We start from the raw sequence: 23,664 nt of genomic DNA, 5'->3' as shown, positions 1-23,664 counted from the left end.
GCCACTCTCGGCATCCACCCACCCAGCCACTCTCGGCATCCACCCACACAGCCACTCGGCATCCACCCACTCTCGGCATCCACCCACCCAGCCACTCTCGGCATCCACCCACCCAGCCACTCTCGGCATCCACCCACCCAGCCACTCTCAGCATCCACCCACCCAGCCACTCTCGGCATCCACACACCCAGCCACTCTCGGCGTCCACCCACCCAGCCACCCTTGGCGTCCACCCACCCACCCAGCCACTCTCGGCATCCACCCACCCAGCCACTCTCGGCATCCACCCACCCAGCCACTCTCGGCATCCACCCACCCAGCCACTCTCGGCATCCACCCACCCAGCCACTCTGGGCATCCACCCACCCAGCCACTCTGGGCATCCACCCACCCAGCCACTCTCGGCATCCACCCACCCAGCCACTCTCGGCATCCACCCACCCAGCCACTCTCGGCATCCACCCACCCAGCCACTCTCGGCATCCACCCACCCAGCCACTCTCGGCATCCACCCACCAAGCCACTCTCGGCATCCACCCACCCAGCCACTCTCGGCATCCACCCACCCAGCCACTCTCGGCATCCACCCACCCAGCCACTCTCGGCATCCACCCACCCAGCCACTCTCGGCATCCACCCACCCAGCCACTCTCGGCACCCACCCACCCAGCCACTCTCGGCACCCACCCACCCAGCCACTCTCGGCATCCACCCACCCAGCCACTCTCGGCATCCACCCACCCAGCCACTCTCGGCATCCACCCACCCAGCCACTCTCGGCATCCACCCACCCAGCCACTCTCGGCATCCACCCACCCAGCCACCCTCGCCATCCACCCACCCAGCCACTCTCGCCATCCACCCACCCAGCCACGCTCGCCATCCACCCACCCAGCCACTCTCGCCATCCACCCACCCAGCCACTCTCGCCATCCACCCACCCAGCCACTCTCGCCATCCACCCACCCAGCCACTCTCGCCATCCACCCACCCAGCCGCTCTCGCCATCCACCCACCCAGCCGCTCTCGCCATCCATCCACCCAGCCGCTCTCGTCATCCACCCACCCAGCCGCTCTCGCCATCCACCCACCCAGCCGCTCTCGCCATCCACCCACCCAGCCGCTCTCGCCATCCACCCACCCAGCCGCTCTCGCCATCCACCCACCCAGCCGCTCTCGCCATCCACCCACCCAGCCGCTCTCGCCATCCACCCACCCAGCCGCTCTCGCCATCCACCCACCCAGCCGCTCTCGCCATCCACCCACCCAGCCGCTCTCGCCATCCACCCACCCAGCCGCTCTCGCCACCCACCCACCCAGCCGCTCTCGCCATCCACCCACCCAGCCGCTCTAGCCATCCACCCACCCAGCCGCTCTCGCCATCCACCCACCCAGCCGCTCTCGCCATCCACCCACCCAGCCGCTCTCGCCATCCACCCACCCAGCCGCTCTCGCCATCCACCCACCCAGCCGCTCTCGCCATCCACCCACCCAGCCGCTCTCGCCATCCACCCACCCAGCCGCTCTCGCCATCCACCCACCCAGCCGCTCTCGCCATCCACCCACCCAGCCGCTCTCGCCATCCACCCACCCAGCCACTCTCGCCATCCACCCACCCAGCCAATCTCCCCACACACCCACCCAGTCACTCTCACCACCCAGGCTCCCAGCCACATTCGTCACCGAGGAACCCACCAACTCTCGCCACACACCCAGCCAACCACTCTCGTCACAATATGTGTTTCACTTGTATGTAATCAGTTGTTTCACTTAAAAATTAAGGTCCTCACTTATCGATGAATTTTTACGGCACAACTCACTTGGTCAACCAACATTGGAAAAATGAAGACCAAGGAGCTTTCCAAAGAAGTCAGATTTAATGTGGTGGAGAAGCACCGTTCAGGAGAGGGTTAAAAGCTTAAATTTCACAAAGCTTAAATTTCATAGTCACTCATTATGCCTTTGAGTCTCGCGATATCCATCATCAAGAAGTGGACGCATCATACCAACCTGACCCAGATCAGGTCAACCATCCAAACTCAGTAGCTGGACAAGCACGAAAATGGTTCCGGATGTCACTGCGAATCCAACAATGACTTTGAAAGATCTGCAAGGCTATCTGTCCGACATGGGGGTCAATGCTCATCAATCAACAATATCCCGTTCCCTTCACAGAGCTGGCCTCCATGGACAGGTGGAAATAAATAAGCCATTACTGAAAAAGACGCATCTAAAAGCTCATATGGGTTTGTGAAAAAGCATCTTAATGATACTGCACGCATATGGAGAAGTTTTGTGGTCTGAGGAGTCAAAAATTGAACTTTTTGGTCTAAATTCAAAGCGTTACATCCTAACACTGCACATCACCCAGTCAACACCATCCCTACTGTCAAGTATGGTGGTGGCAGCATCATGTTATGGGGCTGCTTTTCATCAACTGGGACCAACAGGTTTGTCAGGATAGTAAGGACAATGGACAGTGCAAAGTACAGGAGAATCCTTGATGAAAACCTGTTGAGCCAGCCATGAATCCGAAACTGGGAAGAAGATTCACATTTCATCAGGAAAAATGTATTTAACTCAATATATTATTCACTCAAAAACAGAGAAAAGTGTTGTGTACTTGTAAACAACAGGATTTCTTTCCAGTCAGTCTGCTACTACTTATCTTTTTAATTAGAAAATGTATAAAACCAAAGCAAAAATGTTGGGAAAAACTTTGATGAATATATGAAAATATGTTTTGGGGCACTTGTGTGAACAGTACCCTTTTCAGTAGTCTGTACTCTACATCTTATCATACTAAAATATGCAATTTGGTGTCTGTCGGGTCTGTCTTTTCATGATACATTCAGTCTTTACTTATCCAATCTTAACCAAACTTCACAGGAGAATTAAGGGTCACACGATGGAGGTTGTAGCCACTTCATTCCCTCCCCCCTCCCCCCTTCTCAATGGGGATTTCCACCTTTGGCAAACTCAGTGTTAAGGTGTATAAAAACATATCGTGCCATTTTTTTACAAGGCCGCTATCCCCTCTCCCCAACGGGTTTTCCTCCTTGGACAAACACCATGTTAAGGCTTATCGTAGCGTTTTTCCAAGGCCGCTTCTTATTACAAAGGTAACAAGAAAGAGCAGTCAGTGATTGCAGACCCTCTTCAGGACATATTTTGTGTGGTGTATTTTGTGTGGTGTATTTTGTGTGGTTTACTAGCTGCTGTGTTTGTGTGGTTTATTGATGACTTCGATTTATGTTCAATCCAATATGGATACCAAACCACGTGACCGATGGCGTCATCAATTTAATTCTCCCATACATTTTTTGTGTCGATCATGCTCAAGAAATTTCAAACTGATCGGATCAAGCGTTCTACTCGTCTAATTATGAGGTCATATAGAAAGCACTGATGACATCATCTTGAAAAATGTTGTTCCACATGGGGAGTACTTGCCAATGAGCCATGTTTACATTTTTTCAATGGAGTGATTTTTGGAGATATAGAGATGCAATTTTTTTCAGTTTTTCCAGGACTTGGGTAAGCCTATACCACGTGACCTATGACGTCATAATTCTCATTAAAAAAATTATACAGTAGGAGTCGCTCCAATGGCGAAAATTTATTGGCAATCAGACGAATGGTTGCAGAGAAAAGCATACTCATGTTCTGTGCAGACAAACAAACAAAAAATGAAAAATCGGTCAGAGACCGAGGACTTGCCGGAATTTACTTTTTTATCGGCCATTTAGGACAAATATGGCGGCCGAACCACGTGACCGATGACGTCATCATTAACATATTTTATTCCCCATGGAGAGTTCTTTACAATGAGCCATGTCTCAATTTTTTTCTATTCAGCACTTTTGGAGATATGGAGGTGCAAAAATTTTTCGGTTTTTCCAAGATGGCGGCCGAACCTCGTGACCGATGACGTCATCACTAACATATTTTATTCCCCATGAAGAGTTCTTTACAATGAGGCATGTCTCAATTTTTTCTATTCAGCACTTTTGGAGATATGGAGGTGCAAAATTTTTCGGTTTTTCCAAGATGGCGGCCGAACCACGTGACGTATGACGTCATCATTAACATATTTTATTCCCCATGGAGAGTTCTTTACAATGAGCCATGTCTCAATTTTTTCTGTTCAGTACTTTCGAAGATATAGAGGTGCAAATGTTTTCGGTTTTTCCAAGATGGCGGCCTAACCACGTGACCGATGACGTCATCAATTGGGCACAGTCTATTCCTGGGCAAGACCAATATGTGTGCAAAGTTTGGCGATTCTACGTGCAACGGTGTAGACGTAGTGCTGCAAACAGACAGACAGACAGATGAAAAATCGGTCAAAGACCGAGGACTTGCCGGAATTGACTTTTTTATCGGCCATTTAGGACAAATATGGCGGCCGAACCACGTGACAGATGACGTCATCATTAACATATCTTATTCCCTATGGAGAGTTCGTTACAATGAGCCATGTCTCAATTTTTTCTATTCAGCACTTTTGGAGCTATTGAGGTGCTAAGTTTTTCGGTTTTTCCAAGATGGCGGCCAAACCACGTGACCTATGACGTCATCATTAACATATCTTATTCCCTATGGAGAGTTCTTTACAATGAGCCATGTCTCAATTTTTTCTTTTCAGCACTTTCGGAGATATGGAGGTGCAACGTTTTTTGGTTTTTCCAAGATGGCGGCCGAACCACGTCACCGATGACGTCGTCAATTGGGCACAGTCTATTCCAGGGCAAGACAAATACAGACTTGGTATTTAATATGGAATATTTTTTTTTCCTTGACTTGGGTTTAATTTCTGAACTCGGTATATCAATCTGGTGAGTTTTATGCTTCGGTGATTTCTTTGTTAAAAGAACCATGTCACTGATCGTCTGTCGCAGCAAGAAGTCAATAACAGGATTATATCACAGGTGGCGTGACAAAATGTACGGACAGGTACATTTGACGATTGGCTTCACAATCGGGTATATAAGGGTTGTTGCATTCTGTATTAGTGGAAAACAACTGCTGCACGTCTACAAAAGTTATTGCCGCTTCCTCTGGAGATGGTCCGTCAACTCGACAATGCTGTTTGTCATGGAGTGGTGGCTTTACGAAATTCCGGCATGAAACAGCGTGGTATTGCTCGGCAGTATGGCATCACTCAAGGTCAGGTGTCAAAGATCCCGAAACGAAATGCTCAGAGGGGTGTCCCTACTCCAATATCGAGGCCAGGACGTCCCCGAAGAACCACAAGGAGGGATGATCGCCAGCTGCACCGGTTAGTCCACAATGGCCGTACCAAGTCAGCTAATCGGCTTAGGGCTGAGTGGCAGCAACTGACAAATGTGCCTGTATCCAGAAGGCTAGTCAACCAACGACTGGTTCAAGCAGGCTATCGTGCCAGGCGTACCCTGAGAAAGCCACGCCTGACAAGACAACAACGCCAGCGCCGATTGCAGTGGGCCAGAGAGCACCGTCAATGGCAGCCAGGACACTGGAATCACGTGATCTTCAGTGACGAGTCTTGATTTCTGGTCTATCATCAAGATGGCCATGTCCGAGTGCGCAGACAAGTGCATGAAGCCTACAACGAAGATTGTATAGTGCCAAGAGTCCAAGCTGGAGGTGGTGGGGTGACCGTCTGGGCTGCTTTGCATGCAGGGGGCAAAACTGACCTGGTTGTTCTGAATGGAAACCTGAACCAGTTCAAGTACAGGGCCATTCTGGAAGAAACATTGCTTCCATTTGCTCGTGCAGCCTTTCGAGGAAACTTTGTCTTCCAAGATGGCAATGCATGGCTTCATCATGCTCACATGATCCAACACTTTCTTGCTGACCGTGGTGTAGAGCATATGGAGTGGCCTGCCATGTCCCCAGATATGAATCCGATAGAGAACTTGTGGGCAGAATTAACGCGTCAAATCGACAACTTGGACCAGCAGCCTACCTCTGTGCATGAATTGCAGCAGGCTATTGTCACTGCATGGCAAGCGATTCCTGTCCAAACTTTGGCAAATCTCGTGAACAGCATGCCTCGACGTGTACGTGCTCTCCTGAATGCTCGTGGGGGTTACACGACGTACTGAACTGTAATTTTACTGTCCGTAAACCCAGTCGTAATTTAACTTTTGTTTTTGTTAAAAAAAAATTTGGCTAATGTGCAAAATAAAGAAATACTTCTGGAAAACGTACAGAAGTTTAACACAGTACTGTCCATGAATTGAGTTCGATATCAGTTTACATCACTTTCAAGGATCAATTTATTTGCTTAGAAATGTCAAATGTGGTTTTTGTTTCTTTTTTTTTTCTTTTTTTCTTTTCTTTTCTGCATACAAGATCGAGGCTCGTGAAAGAGCTAACATTAATCACACAAAAAGACAAACCGACACACAAAACACAAAAAACAAGGGCAGCGGTAGACAAGATGGGGAGAGAGGGGGGAAGGACACAAACACAACATTTGAGAGCAGGGACATCGGGAGGACTTGGGGGGGAGGTGGGAGAGGAATAAAACATATGAACACTGCAAGGACTCTGGGGTGAATTACCGGGGGTAGAAAAGATCAAGGTTTTCGATGGGGGAAGATAAGAGATGGTGGTGAACAGCTGTTTTCAAGACCTGGAGGGAGGAGTGGGATTGAAGGGAGTGGGGGAGTTTGTTCCAGAGGCGGGAGAAAAGTGGAATGAAAGAGTGAAGGTGAGCAGAGAGCCGAGATTTTGGCAGTTTAACCATAAGAGGGTTGCAGGCAGATCTTGTGCGACCTGAAGGAATATTGGGGGGACAGAGCACAGAGAGAGCTGGGGGAGCAAGGCCGGAGAGGAGTCGGTAGAAGACAGAAAGACCACCAACCTGCCTGCGGTGAGTGAGTGAAAGGCCCTCGGAGTTGACTACATCGCAGGAGATTCCAATGATTCTGAAAGCTTTGGCCTCAACAGCGTGAAGCCGAGCAAGGTGTGAGGCAGGAGCACCAGCCCATAGGGGAGAACAGTATTCCATTGAGCTGCGGATGAAAGCCTTGTATGTGGTGAGGAGCTCAGGTGTGCCAAGGAAGGACTTCGCACGACGGAGGATGCCCAGTCGGCGACTGGCTTTGGAGGCCAGCTTGGACATGTGGTTTTCCCAAGAAAGATCATGGCAGATAGTGAGACCCAAAAGCTTGAGCGACAGAACTTCTTGGAGAGGATTGTTGAGAAAGTAGATGGGAGGGTTTTCCAGTCGGTCCTTTCGGAGAGACGTTGTAAGAGTGTGAGATTTGTCAGGATTGAAAGACATGTTCCACTTGTTTGACCAGTCTGTGATTTTGTACAGGTCTGCAGAGAGTGAGGAGGCTGCAGACTGCCGATCTGAGGGATGAGGAATGGAGTGGCAGATAGTGGAGTCATCAGCAAAGAGATAGAGAGGATTTTCCAGAGAGTCGGAGAGATCATTGATGAAGACCAGAAATAGCACAGGGCCCAGAACACTACCTTGGGGAACTCCAGCCAGAACAGGAAGGGAAGATGAGAGAAATCCATTCAGGGCCACACGTTGCCTACGACCAGAGAGGAAATCCGCAAGCCATGAGTGGAGATTTCCCTGAATACCATAGGAGGTGAGTTTGGTGAGCAGAGCTGGGTGCCAGACCGTATCAAAGGCACGTGATATGTCAAGTGAGACAGCTGTGATTTCCTGTTTGGCATTGAGGATCTCCATCCATTGTTGAGACAGCAGAAGCAACATGTCCAGAGTAGAATGACCTGGTCTGAATCCAAATTGATGATCAGAGATCAAGCCATTGGAGAAGAGGAAGGATTTGATATGCGAAGCAATGATGGATTCCATGACTTTGCTGATAATTGGGAGCAGGCTGATTGGTCTGTAGTTGCAAGGATTTGTTTTTGCACCTTTTTTGTGTAAAGCGGTAATGTTTGCTGATTTCCAAGATGCTGGCAGATCTGTTTTTGCACCTTTTTTGTGTAAAGCGGTAATGTTTGCTGATTTCCAAGATGCTGGCAGCTTTTAAAGGTCACATTAACAAAATCTAAAATAATTTAAACATAATTTCAATGAACTTTTGGTTCTAAGTCATCATGAAAAGTAAGTTCACCCCCACAAAAAAAATATTCCATATTAAATGCCAAGTCTGTATGTGTGCAAAGTTTGGCGATTCTTCGTGCAACGGTGTAGACGTAGTGCTGCAAACAGACAGACAAACAGACAGACAGACAAACGAACAGATCAACATACTTGCCGGAATCTTTTCTGGCAAGTAACAAACAAACGAACAGATCAACATACTTGCCGGAATTTTTCCGGCAAGTAACAAACAAGAAGACGTCATGCATCTTAGGGGCGGATCCAGAAATTTTTTAGGGGGTGGGGGGGGGGGGGGGGGGGGTTCACTCGAGGTTAAGATGTTCACAGATCACAAAATGTACCACCAAGCCTTATTCAACTCAATGTACTTGCCTTTTATTTTTCAATTGAAAATATTTATCTAAAAGAGATATTGCCCTTAATAGTGATGTATGCAAGCCTGTGCCAGTCCGCCTACTGAGTGGAGTGACGGTTTACTATTTGTACATCGTTAGCTCTTCTAGTCGACTAGCTCTACTAAAGGATGTCCAGAAACTCCATTCTTCATGGATTTCGCCTTGTAAAGTTGTCAATGATGACATTCATGCCCAAGTCCATACCATAATTTAAAAAATTATCGCATCTGGATCTGGATTCGGATCTTCACCAAAATTGAATCACTTTTTCCTTGTCACACACACAAACCCACCACCAGATTAAATCCAAAATCCATCAATAACTTTTTGAGATATCCTGCGCACAACACAAACTGACCGGGTTGAAAACATTACCTCCGTCCAATGCAGATAGTGGAAGTAAGTATGGTAGCGGCGGAGGGAGGATTGTGGGTGTTGGGGGGAAGGGTTCAGGTGCACCCAGTGAACCCCCCTTGATCCACGCCTGCATCTACGTAACAATTATGTTAGAGAATATAAATTTATGATGTAATCGCTCACGTGGTCTGGCAGCCATATTGGATCAATGAAAAAAAACCCTTCAAAAACACAAGAGTTGGCTCGCACCAAGTTGACTGCGCAGGGTAAGTATTCTATAAATACCATCTTGTTTTCCCTTCAATCGTTGGACCGATTGACAGGACGACGTTTCGGTATATGGCAACTGGTGATTGGTTAAACATGAGATTGAGCTCTAGTTGAGATCGCAGCACGTGATTGGGCTCTAGTTGAGAATCAATTAAGATCTGTCTCGTGATTGTTGGAACGATACTCATTCGGAACGGCAGCCCCGTTGGCAACGGTAACACGGCTTTGGACCTTTGAGCCGGCTCAAAGTTAACGGTATGAAAGTGGATCCTGGTCCTTAAAACTTGCCATCCCTCTGGAGTTATCCAAGGACGACGACTGTAACAATATCATTAATATGAGTTGGAAATGTAAAAAAATTCACATGACTTAAAAGGACAATAGGAGGGTGCTCGCAAATCGTCAACTAAGGTTAACAGGTAGGTCCTCGGTGGGGAAGATCAAAAGTGGGGTTAATGCCATTTTGCATGCAATTGCTTTTATGTTTTTTTTTGGATATATACTCGTACTTATCCTGCAAGGATTAATCAGCCAAGAACATTATTTTACACAATGCAGACCATGGTGTGCCAATGCCCAGTTATTGCCGTTTAAAATTTAACCCACGAGGTTTTATAATTAATTATTGAACATCATAGATTGTTGACCTTTGACATTTGTTTGGATGATGTCATGCAGAACTTGCCTGTGGTCGGTGCATCAGAGCGAAGTGCTGCAGCACTCTGTGCTCTGCCGCTACCTGGGGATTTCTTCAACTTCTGGGCACTGTGCATGAGCATGAACTCACAATCTCCCCATGGTATGTGACTACTATGAAGCAGCAGAGGAAAAGAGAAGGAAGAGAAAATAGTTTTATTCCCTCTTTGTTCCTTATCATTTGTTACATTCCTGTACTCCCCATAAATTTATATCCTACTCACAATAATAATATATTTTGATCGTTTATAATGCCACATGGTTTAAATTTCAGAGAAATTTCCGTATTTGTGATAAGTGGTATATAATCCAGTTGATTATATGTATTGTTGTGTTAGTGGGATAGCGAGCAATAAATAGTTAGATAAGGTGTTATCCAGCAATTGTTTGCGTAGATTCGTACGACTTTATGAGCATGTATTCAGGACGTCGGGTTATGGTAATGTGTCCTCAGTACCGCCAGGCGATACGGTATTGTCCTATTGAGGTGATAGTTTGAGTAAATTGTTCGCCTTGCACCGACCCACATCGTCGGGAGTTTGCAGTATGAGCAGCTGCCCGTCCATTGAGCTGAGAAAGTTCTCCAAGTCTTTCACTGTGCAGAGACAGCCATTTCTCTCAGGTCCTTTTCCAAATATTTTCGGTTTATTTTCAGAAGCTTGGTCAGCCATGACAAGTAACAATCCTTATTCAGGACACATAATATATTTTATTTTGCCCCAAACTCTTCAGCTTCCTGACGTTTTTGCACATGCGCACCGAGCATTTTGGGGCGGATTACGCCTTTTCGAAAGCTGCTTTGCCATTTCTGTGAAACTTCTTTGTCTATCCACAATCTGTCCAATTCTATTTACTTATTTCTTTTTTTCCTGCTTGTATACATTTTGTTTACCATTCCTTCATCCTTTTACACTTTAACTAGAAAGAGCAATCAATGATTACAGACCCTCGCCAGGACTTGTTTTGTGAGGCGTTTGTGTGGTTTTATTGTATGTATTTCGTATATGTACTCGCATTCTAATTGTACATACTTTATAGAGGTACTAGCGGGGTCACCCGTGGGAATCCCACGGGCATGGATGTGTGTGACATTTCGACATATTGAGTTATATGCTGCACATTCATTTTTACAAAATGGTTACTGGCAAGTCATCAGATCCAGAAATGGTGTGATGAACACAATTTAGTTATTTCACATAATATGTGACCCCTCACTCCTCTCCACCTGACACTCTCCTGTCTCCACCTGACACTCTCCTGTCTCCACCTGACACTCTCCTCTCTCCACCTAGCACTCCTCTCCTCTCCAAACCCTCACATCCCTCTCCTTTCCAATCCCTCACCTCTCCAATCCCTCACACTCCTCTCCTCTGCAATCCTTCACACGCCTCTCCAATCGCGCCTCACACTCCTCTCCAATCGCGCCTCACACTCCTCTCCAATCGCGCCTCACACTCCTCTCCAATCGTGCCTCACACTCCTCTCCAATCGTGCCTCACACTCCCCTCCAATCACTCCTCTCCAATCGTGCCTCACACTCCTCTCCAATCACGCCTCACACTCCTCTCCAATCGTGCCTCACACTCCTCTCCAATCGCGCCTCACACTCCTCTCCAATCGCGCCTCACTCGCCTCTCCAATCGGCTTTCCCCGTCTCGTTTCTCTCCTTTTTCTCCCGTCTCGTTCTTTTTCTTGCTCCAAATCGGCCCGTCGGAATCGGAAATCGGCCCGTCTCGCCCGTCGGCCCGTCGGAATCGGAAATCGGCCCGTCTTGCTTTTGTGTTTGTGCGTAAATAAATTGTGTTCATGACACCATTTCTGGTGTTGGGCTAGCGGCTAGGGTGCCGGCTTAGGATCCTGGGTTCGAATCTCGGTCGATCGCCGAATTAATGCCAGGGGGGTTGACTCAGCCTGTCATCCTTCCGAGGTCGGCTAATTGAGTACCAGTTCACTGGTAATTCCCTGTTTGTCGTTGAAGGCGGCAAAAAGGGTTGGCGTCAGGAAGGGCATCCGGCCGTAAAACATTGCTTCAAAAAGGGGACAAAAAAACAACAACTACCACGGTCCCCGAAAAGGCCAACCCCCGCTTTGCGGGGAAAAATGGCCTCTAAACAGTGGTTTTTACACCATTTCTGGATCTGATGACTTGCCAGTAACCATTTTGTAAAAATGAATGTGCAGCATCTAACTCAATATGTCGAAATGTCACACACATCCATGCCCGTGGGATTCCCACGGGTGACCCCGCAAGTTTGCATTGACGTTCGTCGATGGACTCGTTCGCCCGTCTCATTCGTTTTCTTGCTGCATCCTGTTCAAGTCTGCGTTCTTCATCGATCGGCTCATTCATTTTGGAAATAGAAGTTTCCACGCAGCGCATGAATTGTCACGATCCTCAAGAGGAATTTGTCTCGTAATCATCAAATGATAAATGGCAAGTAAATTATATTGTGGAAAATTAAAGATTTCAAATAAACCTATTTAAAGTGTATTCGCACATAACTAATTTTAAAAAACGAAGAAATATCTCTCGGTAATTTCCTGAAACATATTTTACTTCCGGCTAATAATGTTGAATTAAATAAAAACGAAGAAATATATGTCGGCATCATTGTTGACGTTTTTGTGACGACTGTCATCAAACGAAAAAGTAATATATCTTAACGGAAAAGCAAAAGCGAATTTTTAATATATATCGACACGTTGCCGTCGGTGTCATGTTGGGCGGTGTATGATACACCATGACGCGATTTTTAAAAATATATCTCTGCATTTTCCCGCGTGTGTGGAATGTTCTCAATTATTGCTGACACCGAGTCCAAAACCATCGATAAAAATGAAATCATATGGTGAGTTAGATTGGAGATAAAGGCGTGAGAGAGACTCAATGGCCTTGAAGTTGAAGTTACAGGCGTTTGAGAATTCATTTCGTTCTATAAACGGCAACTTTCATTGGATTTCCTTCCCGTTTTTTTTCAACCGAGTCGAAAACTATGTTAGCGACTGTGAAAAATGAAATGATATATCGAATTTTTAATATGTATCGACACGTTGCCGTCGGTGTCATGTTAGGCGGTGTATGATACACCATGACGCGATTTTAAAAAATATATCTGCATTTTCCCGCGTGTGTGGAATGTTCTCAATTATTGCTGACACCGACTCTAAAACCATCGATAAAAATGAAATCATATGGTGAGTTATATTGGAGATAAAGGCGTGAGAGAGACTCAATGGCCTTGAAGTTACAGGCATTTGAGAATTCATTTCGTTCTATAAACGGCAACTTTCATCGGATTTTCTTCTCGTTTTTTTTCAACCGAGTCTAAAACTATGTTAGCGACTGTGAAAAATGAAATGATATATCGAATTTAAAATAGATATCGACACATTGCCGTCGGTGTCATGTTGGGCGGTGTATGATACATCATGACGCGATTTTAAAAAATATATCTCTGCATTTTCCCGCGTGTGTGGAATGTTTGTGGAAAATTAAAGATTTCAAATAAACCTATTTAAAGTGTATGCGCACATAACTAATAAAAAAAACGAAGAAATATCTCTCGGTAATTTCCTGAAACATATTTTACTTCCGGCTAATATGTTGAATGAAATAAAAACGAAGAAATATATGTCGGCATCATTGTTGACGTTTTTGTGACGACTATCATCAAACGAAATAGTAATATATCATAACGGAAAAGCAAAAGCGAATTTTTAATATATATCGACACATTGCCGGCGGTGTCATGTTGGGCGGTGTATGATACACCATGACGCGATTTTAAAAAATATATCTCTGCATTTTCCCGCGTGTGTGGATTGTTCTCAATTATTGCTGACACCGAGTCTAAAAGTAAAACCATCGATAAAAATGAAATCATATGGTGAGTTAGATTGGAGATAAAGGCGTGAGAGAGACTCAATGGCCTTGAAGTTACAGGCCTTTGAGAATTCATTTCGTTCTATAAACGGCAACTTTCATCGGATTTTCTTCCCGTTTTTTTTCAACCGAGTCTAAAACTATGTTAGCGACTGTGAAAAATGAAATGATTTATCGAATTTGATTTGAAATAAAACTGGGGGAGAGCAAGACACCACGGGCCTACAAAACAGGACTCAAAGCTATGCGAGTTAATAAAATGGTGGATATTTGTTTATAGCCACTCCCAGAATGGGTGGAGCTATGGGTGGAGCTACTCTGCAAACCGAGTAAGCCACACCCCGGACAGACACCCAACAGATAGACAGACAGACAGACAGACAGAATCATCTACGGCTATTATATTATAGAGGTATGGTGTAAAAATTATGGTCTATATTGGCACATTGTGCAGACAAACAAACGAGAATGATGTTTTGCAAAGCACACGACAATAGTTCCCATGTAAATATTAAACAAATAAATTCAGCAAAAGTTGCCATGGAAACAGCAATTTGGCAATTTTGAAATTTTGACCGATCAAATGTTTTACATGATTGATTGTTTTGCGTAATAAATTTGGCTGATACGTTTTTCTAATTGCAGCCTAATAGGTGGTTGCATATTTTGGATGGCCTTGACCTTGACCATTGACGATGTTTGAACAAATCTTACTCACATTTAGTACACATACATACAAATAGTTTCAATTTTATATCTTGAAAATATATTGAGGTATTATTGTTCTCCTCCTCTTCCCTTTATAAGGGGTGAAGTCTGATGGCACCAAGCTCCTGCCCTGCATTGACCACGATACTCCTCCACTCCCCTCTGTCCTTGACCAACTCTCTGCACCCTGCAACCACCCCCACCTTACGAATATCCCTCTTCACACAATCCTCCCATCTCAACCGTAGTCTACCTCTTTCCTCCTACCTTTGCCTCCTTTACTGCGAACATTTAAGATCCTTAATTGGTTTGTCTTCAACGTTTCCCCGGTGTGTACCCTGGTTTAGAATAGGTACACCGTATCCCTGCGTGTCAAAGGAGGCGACTAAGAGGGTTGGCATCTGGAAGGGCATCCGGCCATAAAAACATTGCCTCAAAAAGAGAACCATGACAATTACAACTACATATGGGCAGGGTACAGCCCGACGTGGAGATCGGTTTCTGAGGTTTGGGACATGGAATGTAGGGACAATGACAGGGAGATCAGGAGAAGTGGTGGAAGTATTGATCAGAAGAAGAGTGGACATATGTTGTGTGCAGGAGACGAGATGTAAGGGAAGTGGTGTGTGAATGGTGAAGGGAAGGCAGGGACAGAAATACAAGTTTGTGTGGCAAGGGTGCCCATAGGGCGTGAATGGTGTTGGCGTCCTGTTTTCTGAGGAGTTTGTAGAGAGTGTGGTGAGTGTGACTAGAGTGAGTGATAGGTTGATGATGGTGAAAATGATGATTGGAAAGCTCTTTGTGAACGTCATCTCGGGATATGCTCCGCAGGTTGGTCGGAGCGATGAAGAGAAGGACAAGTTCTGGTGTGCGATAGAGAAGCTGATGGAAAACGTGAAAGATGAGGAAGTTGTTGTGGTAGGAGGAGACCTAAATGGACATGTGGGAAGGAGTATGGACGGTTTTGAGGGAGTTCATGGGGGTTACGGATATGGTGTGAGAAATGGAGCAGGTGAAAGGATTTTGGAGTTTGCTGATGGAGCTGATTTGTTGATTTGTAATACTCAGTTCCAGAAAGAGGATAATAAGCTTGTTACATACACGTCAGGTGGGTCGACGACAACCGTTGACTACCTGATGGTGCGTAGGCGAGATAGGGGGCACCTCCTCCGGGACACAAAGGTGATCTCGGGGGAGGAGGCTGTTTCACAGCACCACTTGGTTGGCTGCGACACAAGGATGAAAGGTGCGAGGAGAGCTCGGCGGGTGAAGTACCAACCGAGAATTAAGGTGTGGTGGTTGAAAGAGGTGACAGTAATGGAGGCATTAAAGGAGAGGCTGAGTAGGGTAGTGGATGATGTGGTTGAGCTTGAAAATGGTTGGATGTCAATGAAAGATAGTCTGTTGGGAGCCGTTGGTGAGGTATGTGGATGGACAAAAGGACCACCGAGGCACTCGGAAACATGGTGGTGGGATGATGAAGTTGGAAAGAGGATTGACGAGAAGAGGAAGAAGTTCAAGGAGTGGCAGAAGGCGAAGGGTACGGGAGCAGAAAAAGCAGAGCATAAAAGTTATAAGGCAGCCAAGAAGGCTGCAAAGAAAGAGGCAGCAAAGGTGCAGGAGGCATGAAGGAAAATGTTCGGAGAATGCTTGGATTCAGAAGAGGGTCAGAGAGCGGTATTCAGGATTGCAAAGCAGATAGCGAAAGAGAGGTGTGATGTGATGGGGGTGAGTTGCTTGAAGGATGAAGTGGGACAAATCGTTGTGGACCCAGATGGAATTAAAGGAAAATGGAAAAGATATATGGAAATGCTGTTGAATACAGAGAATGAATGGGATGGCAACATAGAGAGTAACCCAGTTTTAGGACCGGCAGAGAAGGTAACTGAGAAGGAAGTTGAGGAAGCGATAAAAGCAATGAAGAGTAGAAAAGTGGAAGGGCCGACGGGAGTTGTGGGAGATATGTTGAAGGCAGCGAGAAATTGGGGTGTGAAGAGAATGACAGAGATCTGCAATTTGGTGGTGAAAGAAGGCCGCATTCCAGTGGATTGGGAACTGAGTACCCTCGTCCCTCTATACAAGGGGAAAGGTGACCCTCTGGAGTGTGGCTCGTACTGAGCAATAAAGTTATTGGAGCATGGAATGAAGGTATTGGAAAGGGTGTTGGAGAGGAGGATAAGGAAGAAGGTGAAGATCGACGAAATGCAGTTTGGATTTATGCCAGGAAGAGGAACGGCAGATGCGCTATTTATTGTGAGGCAGTTGCAGGAGAAGTACATGGAGAAGAGGAAGAAGTTGTTTCTTGGGTTTGTTGATCTGGAGAAAGCATTCGATAGAATTCCACGCGAAGTATTGACATGGGCATTGAGGAAGTTAGGAGTGGAGGAATGGTTGATCAGAGTAGTGATGGCAATGTACAAAAGAGCGCGCACAGCTGTAAGGACGAAGGACGGGAACAGTGGTGAGTTTGAGGTGAAGGTGGGAGTGCATCAGGGGTCGGTACTAAGTCCACTACTATTTGTAGCTGTGATGGAGGTGCTGGCTCAGAACATAAAGGAGGGTTTACCGTGGGAGTTGTTGTATGCAGATGATCTGGTGTTGATTGCGGAAAGTATGGATGGACTGAAGGAAAAGATGAACAAGTGGAAGGAATGTATGGAGACAAAAGGTCTGAAGGTGAATATAGGAAAGACGAAGGTGATGGCAAGTGGTAAAGCATGTGGTGAGGTGGAAAGAACTGGGAAGTGGCCATGTGCTGTGTGCAGGGAGGGTGTCGAAGTGAACTCCATTCAATGTACAATGTGCGCTGAGTGGGTTCATCAAAAATGCAGTGGTCTGAGAGGGTCATTAACCAGTGTGGCAGCTACATTCAAATGTAAGGTGTGCACAGTGGGAGCTGCAGATGGAGGAAATCTTGAGTTGGATCTTGGAGACGGCGTGAAGCTGGCAGGTGTGAAAATATTTTGCTACCTCGGAGACATGCTGAATGGAGAAGGTGGATCAGACTCGGCAACGGTTGCTGGAGTGAGATGTGCATGGAAGAAGTTTCGGGAACTGAGTGGCGTGCTGATGAGGAGGGGAGTGTCGTTGAAGCTGAAGGGAAAGGTGTATGGTGCATGTGTGAGAAGTGTTATGATTTATGGGAGCGAGACATGGGTGATGAACGTAGAGCAGCAACGAAGGCTGGAAAGGGCTTCATAGCACCCATATATCTTCTTTCCAACGAAGGCTGGAAAGGGTGGAAATGCGAATGGTTCGGTGGATGTGCGGAGTATCGTTGAGAGAGAGGAAGACAAATGATGAATTGTGAAAGATGATGGGAATAGAGCCTGTGATTGATGCTGTGAAGACGAACAGGTTGAGATGGTTTGGTCATGTGTTGAGGAAGGATGAAAGTGACTGGTTGAGAAGAGTGATGGAAATGAATGTAGAAGGAAGTAGAGGACGGGGAAGACCGAGAAAGACTTGGCTAAAGATGGTTTAAGAAGAAATGCAGGCAAGGGGGTTAACAAGGAGAGATGCAGAAAATAGGGCAAAATGGAGAAGATTGTCATGGGGACCGCAAGGCCAACCCCCGCTCTAGCAGGGAAATGGCCTTAAAATGCATGTTGTTGTTGTGTATATATATATATATATATATATATATATATATATATATTGTTGTGTGTGTGTATATATATATATATATATATATATATATATATATATATATATATATATATATATATTGTTACAGACGCGGTTGTGGATGTTGGTTTATCGAGCGGTTTGGTATGACCGCGTCTGCACAGTTTACCCGATTATGCTCGAACGTTGGCCGAGTCGCGCTATGCTAAATCAATTACGGAAAGGACACAGCGGCTGGGTTAAAATGACACGACACCAGGGGTACAGTTCTCAAGACCTCCGGAGGAGGTTATAATATTGCGGAACGTTAGATTACAAGGACAAGAGAGACAGCATAGTAAGGTAGGCACTTAATCACGGTCTTATAGTAACCCCGACAGACGACAGATAAACGGGACAAGACTGACTCACATGGGGATTGATGGCAAGAAAAGGCAGGTAGTCGAGGCTCAAGGTGCACTCTTGGCTCAGGGACAGGATCCACACGGTCCGAAAGATGCAGGGAGGTCTCTCAGCGCTCGGAGGTGGCGACTGGTTCTTCTTCAAGCTCGGGGCGCATCTGACGTCACGTCCGGTAAGTGGCTGCGTATATCCGGCGGGGAGTGACACGCCCTCGGCTCGTTAGCTCCGCCCCAGATGGAATCGGCCCGTTGCTTCTTATTGGGTGCGGGGGTTACCGGGCTCCGCCCTTGACGAGGAGCTGACAGCCAGCCCCTTCGTGGTAACCCCGTGGGCGCACATGGCAATGGCGGCTAACCAAGCCGGTGTGAGGACGCACACTCCCCGCACCGCGGCCGCGCCGCCCCCGCTGTGGTTGTAGTTGTTGTTGTTGTTATTGTTTCATGGGGAAGATGGGAGGAGGTATGGGGAGGTCCTAAACTCACTACTGGTGCCATACAATCACATTCTGGTGCAACGAAGAGTCAGAATTAATGGAAACGAGTCCTTAACTGACATAGACTAAGAATAACTAGCAAGATGTCCGAAAGTTGTCTACGTGAGATGCGGTGGACCTGGGCACGACATTTAATGGGGGAAGAAGGGGAAGGTCGGTTCTACAGAGTGTTGTTTACAGACAATGGGACTAGGGAATGGGGGATTGGGGATAGTTGGGGAGTATTGGGGAAATAGGGGAATATTTACAAGCGGATATGGATAGAGGCCAAATCCCATATCCGCAACATTGCACCCTTCTCTACCCTCGGGGCGTCCCGACCCGATAAATTTTTACCTACTTTAGTGTGGCACTCAGATGTAGTTCCCTCTACTATTAACTCTACCCTGAGTGCGACAGTTTTACAGATGTTCACAAATGAGTAAATATGTCCCCCTGCGACGTTGCACCCTTCTCCTCACAGAAACACACCCACAGGATAACCGAATCGCGGAAAGAATTCGCAAACTAAACATACAGCCGGTAGGGAGCATTATTTACACAAGACTACGCTGATATTTACACTACGATCCAGGACCTGTTTTTGGAGGAACACATGCAGATGTTATGCATAGAGAGAGCACGCATGCCAGCATCGATACACCAACCCACGAGTGCTCTGTGGCCTTACGGCCTTTAATAATGTGCAGAGCACCCCTTCCAAGCACCAAAAGCACCACCCCATCACACAGTCAGCACCATCCGGTGCACCAATAAAATGTTTAATAATCATGGTGTGGTGTCGCAGCCGGCCGATGTTCTGCCGCTGGTCTTGCCTTCATGTGGTGCACTTGGCCTTCTGGCTTCTTTAAAAATAAAGAAAGGCGCCAACCGCGTCCATTTCTGTATTGTGGCCGTCAGGGGGCCAACTAAAAGTGGTTCACCTGTATGGCATAGGTGCCACGTTGACCCATAGGTCCATCCACGGGTGGTGCTTGGCCGCAAAAGAACTGCGGTCCATTGTGGGTGGCCACCAAAATTGCGGTCCATATGGTGTATCGATCCAGGCAGCAAGCAGCGAAAGTGCAGGCCCACAACTGCGGAGCCAGCACCTCTCTCTCCTCTCTCTCTGCCCCAAAGCCAGATCCTCGGAGGTGGGAGACAAAAGAAGAAGACAAGTGAGTAAGGTGGTAAGGGCGCAAAAGTGCACGCAATATAAGATGATGCACACTGGGGGCACATGGGAACCAGATGAGACAGGTACGTTCCTATCGTATGCCCCCCCCCCCCACCAGGTAACCTACATGGCCCCTCCCTTACCCCTTACTGTATCCACAAAACACAACACTACCCATAAACATCTACTTTACACATCAACAACCGTCCCTACTGTCTTCCCCGTTCCTCCCATAAACCAAATTCGTCTTCTCTCCCTCCTAACCAATCAAATTTGCCATTTTCAACTCTCATCAAAATTTGCCATCTCCAATTCAACATCATAATTTGCCATCACCAATTCATCATCAGTCCCTCCTAAGGAGGGAGAGATGGAATCACCCCAATGTCTCATCCACGTCGTGATGCGTCTCACAAATCCAACAGCAATTCTCACTTCCTGCAACAGAACAAAGAAAACACAGGTGTGGAGTCATCATCATCACCACAGGTAAGTGGCTGCGTATGGTGCGACAGGTTCATCAATCCTAACTATTTCCTAAATGACTTTAACAACTTTACGTTACCCGGGGTCTTTCTCCTGCCAAACCATTGGCCCTCTTACACTATGGGTTCTAAAAACCAATTCCCATTGACCAAACTGTGGTGCTTTTCAATTTGGGGTCTCACTCCCCCGATTTATCTCCCGGTGCCCTCGCACAATTTCTGGGCTGTGGCGTGTACCTCTCCCAGCGGGTCTACCCACCTGCACACCTCCACCACTGCAGTTGCCTCCGAGCTTACCTGCTCCTTACCCTAACCTAACTACCTGGGGAAGGCCCTCTGGCGCTCTCCCCACTCGGTGCCCTCTCTGGCACTGGGCTACCCGGGTCCGTCCTCCGGATCCTCGGGCCCCACTGACACTAACGGCTCCCAGAGCCCACCTGCGGCCTCACCTGGCCGACATCCTCACAGTGGTGGAGTGCCCAACCAACTACACACACTAACAGGCTACACGCCCAGCCATTTCCACAACACTAATGCACCCATCCACAATACCATTCTGCAACCGCACCACAAATGCCAATATCCAACCACAATTTACCTATACCCTCTACCTAACACTTACACTACCCGCCCCGGGTACTCGTGAAAGGGGTCCACTCTTCCCCCATCCACACCTTCGCACCATGCACACCACTCCGTACCACTTACTCCAACTCTCTCCACACACCTGTACTTGCACACCTGTGCTCTCACTCTTGGTGCCGCCTGCACCCTTCTCTCCCCAAGCGCATTCGCGCTGATCCACAACACTCACTACTCATACACTGCTCCACACACCTGTCCAGTTGCACACCTGTGCAATCACAAACACACGGCATCATCTCAGCTAACTACTCCCCTCTGAAACTTGCGCTTCCCAGTCGTCCCTTTAAACTATTGCGCTCCCACGTCATTATCAACCACACTAAACTACCTGCGTCCCCACTACAGGTATCATTGTCACTAACTAACCTTATCGTCACCTAATGTCATCTTCGCTAGATCCCTATCAATATCCTAACCCACCCGGGCTAGTTTTCACTGCCATACACCCCATAAGCTATTGCGCATTTGCCCCACATGGGAAGGGTGGCAGGGATGCCACCCTTACCCACCGGGCCCATCGCTCACTACCAATTTTGCACATCAAATTTCAACAAATCAAAAATTTGCCAATCACTACCCATCATCTGCCAATCTTTACTGCCAATCCTTTGCCAATCATCAAATTTTGTTTTTCTCTAATTTTGGGGCCAAAACACTAACCTCATCACCCAGTCTACTCACTAATGCCTCTCGGTGCGCCAATTCCTGTCCAAAGCCCGGCTTCGTAAAGCCAAGCCATGAATGCGGGTTGTTTGGTGCCAGCGGCTGGACACGTCCCGCATTCGGTGCAGGGAAGGAGGTTTACCCGGGCCGAGGTCCCACGCACCATCTCGGCACGGAGCCATCCCATGGCTCGATCTCGACCTGCCGGAATGCCTCAACAAAAAGTGGTCGCCATGACGACCCTTCCTATCCAGCCACCCGCTCCGCCTAGTGGAGCACGGACGCGGCCGTTCAAAGCGAGGCCCAGCACGCACCGAGGGCCCGATTCGGCTAAAAGTCGCTCTAACCTCTAAACCGGTTACTGTCGATGCTTTACCTGGACGCTTACACCCCGCAGCCCGTTCCTTGCTCACACATCCAGCCGTTTCCATGCTCCTCGTACCTTTCCTTACACACCCAGGTACACTCATTCCACTCACAGCCTTGGTCACACACCTGACCACCGAACACTTTGGCACACATTCGTTGGTCGCACACCTCACCAACACACCTCTTCGCGCCCCCTCCTCTGTCACCTCCTCTGTGACAATCACAGGTGTGCTCTCATTCGCACACCCAACCACGTGCCTCACTACCAACTCCAGCGTGCATTCCCACTCACGCTCTACCATTCCAGGTGTGCTTCCTTTCTCACCTGTCACAACCAACTCACGCTCCGTGTCACTCTTACTACTCTCACCTCCACTCTTGACAGCGCACTCACCCTTACTCTTGACAGCGCACTCTTTCCTCATGCACCTGTCCGTCACACACCTTTCTCGCACACCCTCTCTCGTTACACCCTCTGTAACACTTACCACACCGCGCTTCCATGTGCTCCCTCGCACACGCGCTACGACCGACTCACTCTCGCCAGCACCCTCACTCCTTGGCACGCACTTTTTTCTCACACACCCCAGAGTCGGACTTTCTCGCACACCTCCTTTTTCGCACACCAGACCTGTCGCACACTTCACCAACGGCCTCTCACGAACACCCAGGTCCATCTCGACCCCCAAGCTTCTTAAATCCCCTGGCGCATCATACGCACGACCATATTGGTCACCACTTACACCGGGTCCTCTTCCTCTTCGCTTCTCCTCCATCACCTGCGAATCCCTCATCCGGTTAATGAGCACATCATCACGATCCAAACACAGACTTTGGACCAATTCTTTTACCTCCTCTTTTATCTCTTTCTTATCCTCTCTCCGTCGCTTCTTAATTTCGCTCACCCCTTCTTCCACTTCTTCTAATTTCTGCTTCACCTCTTTTATTCCCCGGTACGTCTCCTCAAGCTCGTCCTCCAAGGCTACCTTGACCGTTTCCATGTGCGTCCTCACCTGCCGGTCCTTCGGCTCCATTACCTCTACCACCTCGTCCAACCTCGCTGTCAGTCCCTCACGTACCATCTGACATTCCCTCTTCGTCGCTATCAAGTCGTCTTTTAGTTCTTTCTGTGTCGCTTTTAACCCTCCTAATACCGCAGTGTTCCTTTGAACCTGCTCCGTTAGTCCTTTTTGTCCCTCTGTCAGCTGTTCCACCTCCTGCGTCAGGTCCTCTATGCCCCCTTGTAACTTTACAGTCCCCTTTCTCACCTCCTTCTCCATGTGCTCCTTACAGTGCCTCACCTCCTCGCGCACTCCTCCGACCTCCTCACTCACTCCTCTCCTGATCTCCTCTCCCATCACTTGCATCTCCTGCCCAGATGCCACCCTCATCTGCTCCATTTCCTCCCTGTGAGCATCCAGTTTGGTTTCTACCC

General features: G+C 47.6%; 1 protein-coding gene across 2 annotated transcripts in view; it reads left to right on the top strand.

Annotated features, from left to right (window-relative positions):
* Positions 1–23,664, top strand: part of HPF1 (histone PARylation factor 1) — a 110,182-nt gene that overhangs the window by 7,836 nt on the left and 78,682 nt on the right. For both annotated transcript variants that reach the window (XM_078774503.1, XM_078774440.1), the window contains one exon: positions 9,781–9,901. In XM_078774503.1, coding sequence (XP_078630629.1) covers positions 9,781–9,901 — 121 coding nt within the window. The remainder of the gene's footprint in view (positions 1–9,780; positions 9,902–23,664) is intronic.

The sequence above is a fragment of the Myxine glutinosa genome, chromosome 1 (genome assembly GCF_964187855.1).
Source record: "Myxine glutinosa chromosome 1, kmMyxGlut1.1, whole genome shotgun sequence".
Classification (NCBI taxonomy): Eukaryota; Metazoa; Chordata; class Myxini; order Myxiniformes; family Myxinidae; genus Myxine; species Myxine glutinosa.
Note: the sequence above shows the minus strand (reverse complement) of the source record. Positions and strands in the feature narration are given on the sequence as shown.